The following is a 13,729-nucleotide window of genomic DNA, read 5'->3' on the forward strand; positions in this document are numbered from 1 at the left end:
AACTCCCGTCACTACTTCTTCGTTGTCGGTCAATGAGACATACTGGGTACACGTGGTTTCGTACTCATACTACGCTTGTTGCACTCTTTGTGGTGCAGATTCGATTCCGAGTAGAAGCACATCTCGTGGAGCAAATTGAGTCCGAGCTTGGAGTTGTGGTGAGCTGCTTGGCTGTTCCGTGGCCCACTCCTCCCTCTATCTTTTTTTTATTCTGTTATTAGTATTCAAACAGGATATCCCTTATGTTAGATTTGTCATTTAGTTTCAGACTTGCATCGAATTTTAGAAGCTCTTGTATTTAAGACACAAATTCTTGGGGTGATATATTTTAGCTTCCGCATTTCGTACTTATAAGGAACTCAATGTTGGAGATTCTTGCTAAGTGTTAGTCTTTTTACTCATATATTGGTTTAGTTGGGTTAATATGTTTGCTTGGCTTACCTATTGGGTGGGAACATAGGTGCCATCACGACTTGCAAATTTGGGTCGTGACATGTATATATATATATATATATATATATATATATATATATAAGAATTTAACACAAATATAAAGTACGGGCTGTTGTTTATCATGTATTTTATGATACTTAGAACAAAAACTTTGAAGAACTTAATAAGAAACAACAAAGTTTAAAGAGTATTTTCAAAACTAGAAAACTAAAACCAGTAGAGAAATTTGAACGAAATTTTTATTCACACCTTTTAAATCTCAACACCAACTTTAAATATGCGACGAATAAAATCTCCTTATTTCATGACATGCATGATGATGCGACTTCAGGTCGTATGTCCTTCCACATTGAACAGAAGAATGATATGACTAGTCCATTTTTCTTCTTTAAACTTGAAAACATAGTATTGCAGTAGCAAAAACAGACTGACCATTCAGGTTCCGCTAGCTGCAATCGTGATTCACATCTCCTTAAATTTATCACTATAAACCTCTTGCACCTACTCACTAGTGTATTTGTGCTGCTCCGTTTCACATGTCCGATCTTTTCAATGTCAGTTCACGTATCTTATCCATCCCAAAAGGTCACTCCCACCTTGCTTTGTATATCTTCATTTCTAATCTTATCTCTTTTCTAATAAACCCCACAGACCTAAGTATTGTGAAAACTTGGACATGCATCATAAAAACCTTATTCATTTTGAACTATCACGTAACACCAGATAAATACTCCAATTATAGTACACTAATATCTATGATTTATAATTAAAATACTAAATCACAGATTGGCAAAGACATGACTAAACATGGATATTCCTAAAACAAGAATTTAACATAACCAGGTAGGTCATGATCGACATGCCTGCCTCCCAGCTGCACTATTTTTCTTTTTTTGATGATTTTTCATTTTAATTTGTTTGTCTTGTTTTTTAATTTTTAAATATTTAAAAATTATATAATATATACTATAAAATCATGATAATTACCAACTTAAAATAATTATAAAAAATATAAAAAAAATTAATTGATTCATAAAAGAAGTAACATGCATGATTTAAATTGCAAACTACGTAGAAAGTATTGTAAATCTCAATAATTAATAACATTTGACTGACTCTTGAAATTCTATTTGTGTTACATACATTGGGATAAGAGAAGTAACATAAATTATTAAAATTTCACATAAAAAGTACCATAAATTATAATAATAAAAAGAATTAACATGTACTCATAATATTTAATTTGGGAACTACTTAGAAAGTATTGTAAATCTCAATAATTAATAACATTTAATTAACTCTTGAAATTCGATTTGTTCTATGCATTGGGACAAGAGAAGTAATATATATTATTTAAAAATTATGTAAAAATATTATAAATTACAATAATTAATAACTTAAAATACATAATGTCGATGTAATTGACTATCTAAATTCTATTTATGTCATCTAAGATGAGACAAAAAATAATTGATATTGAGTCTGCGCTAGCACGGAGACATGTGACTAGTGTTATAGCTAAGGCGTCAAGCTTACTCACAAGATAGATGTATTTGTGAGTTAAAGTTACATATTGATTAGGTATTGTGGATCAATATAAATACTCCAACTGAAAATTTTGAGTAAACAAAAAAATCTTATGCCAAAAACTTTAGATTACTATTTAAACTTTTGTAGATATTAGAAAACAGACAAAAAATTTAGGGGAAATGATCTGATATATCCCCCAATTTATCATTTTGAGTTGATACGTCCTTCGTTATTAAAGTAATTTGGATATACCCTTACCGTTATACAAAAGACTCATGTATACCCCTACAGTTACAAATGAGCTCACATATACCCTTCATTTAATGGAAGTGAATAAATTAGTTTTATTTATATTTCTGTCTTTTAATTTTAAAAAAGTTAATGTAGGGTATATATGATCCTTCTAGCAAAGTTCAAGGTATATTTTGATCTTTTAGATACATCAATTATTTTTTGACGTCTTTGATTATCATTATTTAAATTTCTTATTCTTATTTAATTTTTTTCTTTCATTCCTTAGTGTAAAGAAAAAACTAAAACTAAATTTTTTGTGGTTGTATTATAATTTAAAACTATTTTATTATTGTTATTTTGTTTTTGTATTTACAAAAATAATTAGGTCGTATATGATATAGTTTACAATAGAATTAGTGACAGTTAAATTAATTTGACCATAATAATAATACATCTAAGGAAAAAAGGACAAATATACCCAGACTATAATAAATGCTATGTAGATACCCTTCATCATACTTTTTGAAAATTGATGCCCCTACCATCAAAATTTTAAAGCGTATATACCATATCTAATAATAGCGAGACACGTGTCTCAATCAAAAACACCTACCCGAAATTTATTCAATTTCAATCCATAATTTAAAGACTCACCCAAATTAATTCTAAAATCCACCCAGATAACATAACAAATGATAAGGCAAAGGATTTCATCTTATAGCAAATTATCATGACAAGCCTAAACGAGTTCAACCCTCCATATGTTTTTTAATGAAAAGCTTCAACTTTCTTCCCCCACTAAAAACCTAAAACTCCCCATTCGCATTCCCAACCTCCACCATCGCCGGGCATCTTGCGTTCGCCCTTTTGCCATTGTCAAAGTACTGGAGAAAGTAGTCTAGCTCGGAGATGAAATCTCCAACTTAACGCACAACGATGCTTAGAAACTCGTAAAGGGATAAATTTGGAGGTTCCACTGTCGTCATCTTTACGAAACAATTTTTTGGATTTTAGATGTTCTCCAACTTAACCCATTGCATTGTCGTTGTCGCTGCCCTTGTGGAGTAGCAGTAGATGTTCCCGGTATGAATGAGGAGAGACGTAATTTGACACAGTAATCTATTAATTTTTGAATAATAATGAAAGGCACAGAAGACATGAAGGACACGAGATACGACACGGTGAGAGAAGCCATTGAAAAAGAAGGATCATAAGTAATTAAAATTATTGAATTACGTTAAATTCACATCTAATCATCATAATGTCTAAAGTTGTATTTTGATTTTTCGCCCAAAGGAGGACGTCAATATACATATAAGAATTTATAAACAATTTTTTAATTTAATAGCAGGTTAAAATTCATCACTCAAAGTATTATCAAATGAGTATATTATATTTGCAGCATTTGATCTTCATTCGCACTCTGCCTCTGTTACGACCTTTAACGATCTTAACTTCTCAGATTGGTGCGAACATATCAAATTTCATCTCGGAGTTTTAGATATTGATGTTGCACTTTACACTGAGAAGCTAACTGCTATTACTGAAACTAGCAGTACTGAATAAAGGTCTCATTATAAGAATCGGGATCGATCTAACATATTAGGCATAACGTTTATGGGAATGAATATTGCGAGCAACATTAAGACTACCCTTTCCAAAACGGAAAATGCAAAAGAATTTTTGAAATTTGTGGAAGAATACTCTCAAACTGCTGATAAGTCTCTTGTTGGGACACTAATGGGCACTTTGACCACCATGAAGTTTGATGGGTCACGTGCCATGCATGAGCATGTCATCGAAATGAAAAACGTAGCAGCACGACTCAAGTCTTTAGGAATGGAAGTGGAACAAAATTTCCTTGTACAATTCATTATCAACTCATTATAGTCTGAGTATGGGATTTTCCAAATGAACTACAACACCATGAAAAACAAATAGAACGTGCATGAATTGTACGGAATGTTGGTTCAGGAGGAAGTAAGGCTCAATAATCAAGGAACCCACTTCATTAACCTTGTAAGTCATTAAGGACTTGGAAAGAAAGGAAAGAAACATGCTAAAGGAAAAGAGAGGCACCATAATGTTAATGAGTCATCCTCTCAAGTACATAAGAAGGAACATAAGAATGATAAGTGTCGTTTCTGTGAAAAATCTAGACACTTTCAAAAAGATTGCCTGAAATTTAAGGCATGGCTTGAGAAAAAAGGTAAGCCTAGTGCTTTTACATGTCTCGAATTAAAATTTAACTGAAGTTCCTTATAATACTTGGTGGATTGACTCTGATTGTACTGTTATCATGTTTCTAATACGATGTAGGGATTCCTTACAACAAAAACCATAAACCTGAATGAAAGATATGTGTATATGGGGAGTAGAGTGAAGGCTTATGTTAAAGCTATACGAACTTACTGTTTGATCCTTGATACTGGGAACCACTTTGATTTACTTGAAACTTGTTATGTACCTTCTCTTTCGAGAATTTTCGTTTCTTTGTCTAAGTTGGATAAGACCGGATACTCTTTTAATTTCGATAATGGATGTTTTAGTTTGTTTAAAGATAATTATCTAATTGATACTGGTAAGCTTTGTGATAACTTACACAAACTGAATCTTGATATTCTATTTGTCAAAACACTCTTAACTCTGCATCATAATATTGGAACCAAACGAAGTTTGATGAATGAACAATATGCTTTCTTGTCGCACAAACGTTTAGGTCACATATCCAAAGAAAGATTGGAAAGATTAATTAAGAATGAAATTCTTCTAAATTTGGATTTTAAAAAACTTAACATTTCTGTTGGTTGTATTAAATGAAAACAAACAAGACACACAAAGAAAGGAGCCACAAGAAGAACACAACTTCTTAAAATTATACACACTGATATATGTGGTACTTTTGATATTATATCTGTCAGTAAAGAAAAATATTTTATCACTTTTATTGACAATTTTTCATGTTATGGGTATGTTTATTTGTTGCATGAAAAATCTCAAGCGATAAATGATTTAGAGGTCTTTATTATTGAGGTTGAAAGACAACTAGATAAAAGGTGAAAATAATCAGGTCAGATAGACGTGGTGAATATTATGGAAGATATGATGAAAATGGATAACACCCAGGTCCATTTGCTAAATTACTCGAAAAACATGGCATATGTGCTCAATAAACAATGTCTGGAACACCACAACAAAATGGTGTAGCAGAAAGGCGTAATCGTATATTAATGGATATGGTTAGGAGTATGTTAAGTAATTCATCTATTCCTCTTTCATTGTGGATGTATGATTTAAGGTGTGCTGTTTACTTACTAATATTGTTCCTAGTAAAGTAGTCCCAAAGGCTCCTTTTGAACTATGGACTGATAGGAAACCTAGTGTAAGGCACCTCCATGTTTGGGGTTGCCCGACAGAAGTTAGAGTTTATAACCCACAAGAAAAGAAACTGAATTCAAGAACAATAAGTGGTTTCTTCATTTGTTATCCAGAAAAATAAAAAGGGTATAGATTTTACTGTCCTAATCACAGTACAAGAATAGTTGAAACTTGAAATGCTAGATTCATTGAGAATGGTGAAGTTAGTGGGAGTGAAGAACCACGTAAAGTAAAAATTAAAGAAGTTAGGGTGAGGGTTTCTCTACCTTTTACTTCTTTTAAAGATGTTGTTCCTAAAGTTGTTGCACAACCTAACAATCAACAAGAACAATAAATTGATGCTCCTATTAATCTCAATGAAGCAATAATTAATGAACCTGCAATAGATGTACCACAAGAAGTAGCATTAAGAAAATCTCAAAGCCAAAAGAGACCTGCTATTTCTGATGACTATTATGCATATTTACACGATTCAGAAATTGACTTGGGAATTGATAATGATCCAGTTTCATTTTCTCAATCTATTTAAAGTAATAATTCTGATAGATGGATAAATGCTATGAAAGATGAGTTGAAATCTATGGAACAAAATGAAGTATGAGACCTTGTTGAATTACCAGAAGGTTGCAAAATAGTTGGGTGTAAATTGGTCTTTAAGACCAAATGTTACTCAACTGGCAACATCGAACGTCACAAAGCCAGACTTGTTGCAAAAGGTTTCACTCAAAAGAATGACATCGACTATAAAGAAATATTTTCACTTGTTTCTAGAAAAGATTCACTCAGAATTATAATGGCTTTAGTAGCTCATTATGACTTAGAGCTACATCAAATGGATGTGAAAACAGTCTTTCTAAATGGAAATTTGGAGGAAGAAGTTTATATGAATCAACCTAAAGGGTTCTCTTGTAAAGTTAAGGAACACATGGTGTGTAAACTTAACAAGTCATTATATGGACTTAAACAAGCTTCTCGACAATGGTATCTTAAGTTTAATGAAACTATTGCAACTTTTAGATTTAACGAAAACATTATTGATCGAAATATATATCTGAATGTTAGTGGGAGTAAGTTTATTATCTTATTCCTGTATGTTGATGACATCTTGCTTGCTACTAATGATCTTGGTTTGTTGCATTATACCAAGAGATATTTATCTAATAATTTTGAAATGAAATATAAGAGAGAGGCATCCTATGTGATTGAAATAGACATATTTCGAATTAGATAACAAGGATTATTAGGTTTGTCTCTGAAAGCCTAAGAACATAAGCAAGATTCCACATGAGAAAGATTAGAGTGCATTAAATGGAGTGAAATATGAGGTCTTGTAAGTGTCAATGGACTAACCTGTTGAAGAATCCTTACAGATCCATATCAATTAGACTAACACCTGAAATACACGGAACCTATATTAAAAAAAACATCGTTTTCTTATGAAACATGTGCAAGAGAATATTGTTAGGTACTAGAGTATTTCCTAAAACATGAATAGTGTCATGAATAGTTTTCCAAATTAAGTTTGAACCTATTCAAGCTTCAAGGCCTTATAATTTGAAAAGAGAGAACCTCTAGCATTGTCTTGTAATTGATGGTACTAGAACAAAAAAGCTTTTCCTTTAGAAGTTACAACTCGTAATTTACTTGTTATAATTAACCCTATTAGAACATAAAATGAACAAACAACACTTGAAAGGATTTGAACCTTCAACCTATACAATCTGTTCCGTTTTACTATTTTTCATTTGTGTGTAAGGAAGAGAGAAAGAGAGTTGCTCCATGCATTAATTTGTTGAATCTGTTTAAAGGCATTGTGCTCCAGATCCAGATTATTACCCAATAAGATAATCGCAAAATGGATATCTTCAGCGCAAAATCATTGCTTGGTAGGTAAAAAGGAGAAATAAATTATGTATATTCCCACGACTGTTTTTTTGACACTAGGATTTGGATGATCTTAGTCGTTTTTTTAAACACTAGAGGTTGATTTCATTTCGATGCAATGTATGCGATGCCTTGGAGGAACCCCGATACAATGAACCAAACTTAGCAATCTGCTCATGCAGAACACCCAAGTTGACAAGAGAAACAATAGTCGGTCTCCTGTGAGCACACTAACAAATAAAGTTCCACCACAGATATATCCTGAAATGCAATTTTGCACTCACTTGAAACACAATGAAGTTTACTTCAACTCTTCCACAATGAGAGGACATACTAAAGGCAACAACGCATCTCCAAGCATAGTTTCACCAATAAAATATAATCTTCAAATAAATAGAATGGCAACACCAGCAGCAATCAATCCATCAATAATGATACTCACCCAAACTCAGTAGGCCCGCTACTTTTTCTTTGAATCTTTTCCACTCTGTCCAGAAATAGCGTTTTAGCGACGAATTATATTACATCACTAAATAACGATAGATTAGCAACGAAATTACCATTTTGTTGCTATAATAAAATTTTTTTTTGAGTTATGATATAGTGACGGAATATTTTTTACGTCACTAAATATCAAAGCAAAGTTTGGCGCCCAAAATTTCCTGCGGATTTAGCAAGAAATTATTTGTTACAAATTTAATTAATATTTCGCGATAGAAGAAGTAATGTAAAATTTGTCACTAAACTTTTAAATACATATTTTTAAAAAATTATTTTTTATAGTGGAGAAAAAATCTGTCGCTAGAATTTAATCTATACAAATATCTTTATTTGGTAGCAAATCCGTTTGTAAGTTTGTTGCAAAATTTATTTACGTTATGAATTCTAGGCAAAATTTCATTTCATCATTTGCACTTGTATCTGAAGAAAGTGGTATCTCAACCTCGCCAATGGAACTCTTATCTGAGATATGAGATCTCAACCTCTCCATCTTTGATCGATGAATTGAGCATATCCTTCTTCATCTCTCCAACTCGAATCGATGAATTGTCTTTTTAACTCTCTTTTTTCCTCCTTCTTAAGTAGCTCTATCTGCCTTCAAAGTTTAAAGTAAAACTTCCAAAAACAAGTAAGTATTCTTTGAGTTCAATCAATTAATTGTTTAGTTTAGTATTGTATTTTATTTTGGAGACAATAGTTGTTGTGCAAAATCAAACCCGATTTATGTGCAATGTTTGAGGTTCCAGTTTTGGGAAAATGGGGTTTCGTGATGTTCCTATTTTGGGGAAGAAATGTTGAAATGTTTTGAAAATAGGAGCTTAGAAGTTTGGGTGTACTGAAAATAGGGTTTTTTAAGAAAAGATTCAATGACTTATGTAGTGTTTGAGGTTCAAGTTTTCTTCTCTAGAGAACTTGAAGAAAACTGACACATTTGAGATAGAGGGTTGCTAGCATTACAACCTAATGATTTTGAGTAGTGTTTGAGTGCGTGGCTAACGAGCAATACATCCACCCCCATTTTCCCCCTTTCCTCTATGATTTTACTCAACATCTAGTATAACATCCTTGGTTGTTGCTAACTCAAAATTACTAGTGTCACCACTAATGTCTATAATAAAACTACTACAGTTTGTTTCTAGTGCACTAGAAAGATGTTTCGAGACATGGAAACCTCTAATTTTCAGCGTGTGAGAAGTTTCTAAAGACCTGTTTGTTACTGCTAGAATGCATAATAGGATAACTAAGCACGGAAATAAAGCAACATTCATTTCTTTTGGAGATAACAAAGATATAAGTTTGTTTTAGTCTGCCTTCTCTTTCTGCTTTAAGAGTCTGCCTCATGACACCAATCTTACGAGAAACATATTTACTGAATGTAGTTACTCTCTTGCATTTATAACCAAGTGTAACTTTAATCTAACAACCTCCAATTCTACAGCAACGTGCTTAGTGTTGATATCGTATATCAACACTAATTTAATTCTTTCTTTTTCGCGAAGTAAATTCCAAACTGATCTATGTTTTATTTTACATTGGGGAATTTTTTTTTGTTTTTTTTTACTAGTGGTTGTTGACCTGATTCGCTTCATTGAAAGGTATCTCTTTTTCTCTCCCTCCCTTACCCCCACCCCCCACCCCCAGTAGCTTCTTTTGCGCCAGAAAAATGTGTTGGTGTAATTTTTTTTCTTTATAATTTTCTAGTAATAAATAATGTTAGTTTGTTAAGGATGGAAATGGTGAAGATTAAGGGAAGGGGATAATAAAGGTTTAACGGGGAGGGCAGGGCAATACATAAACGGGGAAGTGCAGGGCGAGACATAACTAATATTTTAAAACAATTAATAGGACAGGGAAAGGGTGGGTTCATGAGAGGTTCCTTAGTTTGAATCATTTGTAGCTTGTCAACAGTGCTTAGATTGATCTGCCCGAAAGGAAGATTTAGAAAAGAAGAATACAAACTCCACATTGTAGTTGAGCTTGTTTGCTTAGCATAAAAATTAAGAAAATCGACTTGACTGAGTCTATGATAAGTCATGCAAAATGTTAGGCAACTCATTCAAGATATATCATATTAAAATAAATTACATGAATGGGTAAGGACAATGTATTAGAATAGGCTGCAAAGATAGAGCTTATTGCTTGTAAGTATTGCTTAAGATATGGTCTGGCTTGTAGACAGACAAAGGGAAAGAATTTATATGGCTTTTAAGACTGATGGTTTAGTTCACCTGTAGAGTGGAAATATGTTATCCATATACTGTCCACGATCCTTATGCTCTAGAAGGTTTCTTGCACGTATTGCTACAACAATAGCTACCACTAATGCAATTGAGCAGACACAAAACATACTTGTAGGTTAAAAGTATATTAGTTAGTAAAATTAACATATGGTCCTTATGCAAGTGACATGACAGGTCAATCTAGATGTCTCAAAGGTTATACAATACATTTGACCTCCGATTACATAGGAAGAGAAAATTGATATTAACAAGGATGTATGATTACCCATGAAAAATGCTACTCTATATTTTTGTAATGACCCAAAAGCTCCTCTTTAGAATTTTGAATATATATTTAACTTAAGTTAATTAATCGATAGTTTATGGGCTAAAGTGATAATTTATTTAAGACCCTATACCATTTAGACTATATTTAATAAAATATGTGGGTAAAACCTATAACTTTTAGTACATAATTAATTAAAAAAAAAAGAAGAAGAAATAAGAAAAGGAAGAAAAGGTCGAAGGCTAGAGGCGGCCGAAGGGTTTGCAGGTAGCTAATTTCCCATTTTCTATATGCCTGCTACATTAATTTTCTCCACTTAGTTTCAATTTCTAGGTTACATGTTAAATTATTATTTTATCATGAAGTAAGGACATATTGTTATGCATATATATTAGTTATTATTATTATATTAATTTACTGTTAGTATGATTGTTGATTGGTTATGCCATTCATACTTTAAGCATATTGGATGACAATGTTGGATTTGTTTTAGAGCTAGACACTATAGGATCTTGTGGTAGGTACTTTAATATTTAATTGTATTATAATAATTTCTATATACTAAGGGATGTAGATATTTTATAATTTTGAGAAAATCCATGGCAGATTCGTTCATCTTACTTGTGACTATTTTTTTTAATAATAAATTATACATTCCTTATTAAATGGGTTAAAGCTATGATTTGGAAATCCCCATGCTTAACGTCTGTATGTTTTCAATGCTATGGTCAAACAATTTGCTCATATAATTTTTGTACGTGTTATGAATTTGGGATCTTTGATATGAGAAAATAGTTTTAATAAAAATTTCTGTTATGTCCTTGTGGGCATAGGTTCAATCTTGAAGTTAACCTAGGGATCATAATAGGGTGTTGTTAATTTTGAAATCTTATTATGATCATTTATTTGAATAGATTGCTTTGAGTAGGGAGTTCAACGAAAGGGGAAGGATCAAGTTTTGGAGTAATTCTTGATTGATTAAGGCAAGTGGATTTCTAAGCTCTTGTTAAGCGTACGAAATTCGTGTATTTCCTTGTGTGATGTTGTGAATGATTTGGAGACTTGGTGTTTATTTGTTGGTGTTGTATTTCTTGTTGTAAATTGTGCTTTGTTATCAAATGGTTATCTCCTCCTTTTCATTTGAGCATGTCATTTGCATTGTATCTGAGACATGGTTGTGGTAAGAGGATGATGTACTATTTTCGAGGGTCGTATCGCGCGCCGCGATGGATATTATATTTCGAGGGACGTATCGCGCGCCGTGAAGGTTACTATTTTATCGAAGGCCGTGTCGTGCGCCGCGATAGATGGATGGACAGATATGTCCCCCATGGGTCCCGGACTGAGAGACAACGGGTGTGTATCGTTAAGAAAGACATGCATCATGATATTTGACATTGCATCTCATGGCATTGCACATTTTATTATTGATGAACTTGAACATGTGTTTTGCTGATTTTGTGATTGTTTCTCTGTGAAGCTTGTGACTGTTGAATATTGAGTTGTTATTGAGAATGTGTAAACTGATAGAGTGTGGTTATTGAGTGGTGTGTTTTGTAAACTGTTAGGTTGTAGCGTGGAGGTTTAGATAGGGCGTAAGGAGTACCCGTATTTTGTTCACTTAACTTGTGTTTAGAGGTTTGCTTGTTGGGTACCGCGTGGTTTGGTACTCACCCCTTGCTTCTACAAATTTTTGTAGGATACGAGCCTGGATCTTCGTGATACCTGTCATTCTTTTCGTTTCCGAGGCATCTTGTGGAGGATTGTGAGGTAGCTGCTTGTCATCTCAGCGAACTTTCCTACTCCAGTTTATGACTTTGTTTTTACTTGAAAGACAACTTCATTTAGACTTCTATTTTATTTCAATTCTAATATTTACATTAGAGGCTTGTGCACGTGACAACCTGATTTTGGGGATTGGATTAATATGACTTGGTTTCATAATAGGAATTGTTGTTGGATTGTCATTTACTTCCGCACTTTGTTAGATATTGGGTTTTAGGCTGACTTGTCTTGGTGGGATAAGACGAGTGCCATCACACCCATTTTTGGGTCGTGACAAAATGGTATCAGAGCCCCAGGTTCATAGGTCTCACGTGTATACAAGCCGAGTCTACGTAGAGTCTCAAGGATCAGTACGGAGACGTCTGTACTTATCTTTGAGAGGCTACAAGGATTACTAGGAAAACTTCTTTTTGTTCATTCTTTCTCATCGTGCGTAGTCACCTTCTTTAGTACTGAGTTGTTGTATACTCTTTTGACAGATGACGAGAACTAGAACTAATGTTACTGGTGGTAGAGGGGAGGCACTTCCCGAGGCAGTTGTTGAGGCCCCAGCTAGAGGTAGGGGTAGATCTCGAGCTAGAGGTCGTGCTAGTAGTGCGACAGTAGCCAGAGGTCGTGGACGTGGAGCAGCACCAGTGAGAGGTCGTGCTAGAGAGGTCTCTACCGAACCTCAGATTGATGACAGAGAGGACCAGGTTCCTCCAGATCCCGTAGTCACACCTTTGCTTCAGGATACGCTATTGAGGGTGTTAAGTGTGTTAGAGGGATTTTCTCAGGGTGGTGGTGCAACTACCACACCACATGACTCTCGTACTAGAGAGGGGGCTCAGACCCAAGAGCAGCAACAAGCTCCAGTTGTTCAGGATGCGGTGGGGCAACTACCAGTAGATCCCGCAGTTCATAATGATGTTGCACCAGCAGTTGGGGGTCAAGTTGCATCGATGGTTGTTCTGACAGAGGATGAGCAGCGTAGGTATGAGAGATTTCGAAAGATGGACCCACCTCAGTTTCAGGGTGGGAAGAGCGAGGACGCTCATGAGTTTCTAACTACCTGCCGAGAGTTACTAGAGGTGGTTGGATTAGCTGAGTCACATGGGGTTCGATATGCTACACTCCAGCTTCGTGGACCAGCGAGAGACTGGTGGAGGACTTATTCGGGGGTTTTGCCAGTTGGATCTCCTCCAGTGACTTGGGAGTAGTTTGCTAGTGCATTCCAAGATCATTTTATCCCTTGGAGCGTCAGAGAGGAGAGTCGCTTGAGGTTTGAGAGTCTGAGACAGGATGGTTTATCGGTTACAGAGTATGAGGCGCGTTTTTGCCAATTGTCTAGGCATGCGTTGGCCATTATCCCAAATGAGACAGAGAGGATCCACAGATTTGTGAGGGGATTGACTTTCTCTATTAGGTCAGCTGTGTTTCGGGCATCTAGGGAGGGGGCTTCTTTTCAGTCCATTGTGAG

General features: G+C 34.3%; 2 protein-coding genes across 2 annotated transcripts in view; both read left to right on the forward strand.

The window, feature by feature from the left end:
* LOC107019686 overlaps nt 1-145 on the forward strand; it is an 8,046-nt gene extending 7,901 nt beyond the window's left edge. Inside the window, exon 3 of the mRNA XM_027915103.1 lies at nt 99-145. Coding sequence (XP_027770904.1) covers nt 99-139 — 41 coding nt within the window. The 3' untranslated portion in view covers nt 140-145. The remainder of the gene's footprint in view (nt 1-98) is intronic.
* A 12,068-nt stretch (nt 146-12,213) lies between these two features.
* LOC107019696 lies at nt 12,214-13,488 on the forward strand. Its single transcript, XM_015220090.2, has 2 exons — nt 12,214-12,255; nt 12,750-13,488. The coding sequence occupies exon 2, from the start codon at nt 12,750-12,752 to the stop codon at nt 13,467-13,469; it is 720 nt and encodes a 239-aa protein (XP_015075576.1). The 5' UTR covers nt 12,214-12,255; the 3' UTR covers nt 13,470-13,488.
* Nucleotides 13,489-13,729: the final 241 nt, after the last annotated feature.

Source organism: Solanum pennellii, chromosome 1 (genome assembly GCF_001406875.1).
Source record: "Solanum pennellii chromosome 1, SPENNV200".
Classification (NCBI taxonomy): Eukaryota; Viridiplantae; Streptophyta; class Magnoliopsida; order Solanales; family Solanaceae; genus Solanum; species Solanum pennellii.

Excerpts from the sequence above, each read along its gene's own strand:
- LOC107019696 (XM_015220090.2), top strand. The coding sequence starts at position 12,750 with ATGACGAGAACTAGAACTAATGTTACTGGTGGTAGAGGGGAGGCACTT.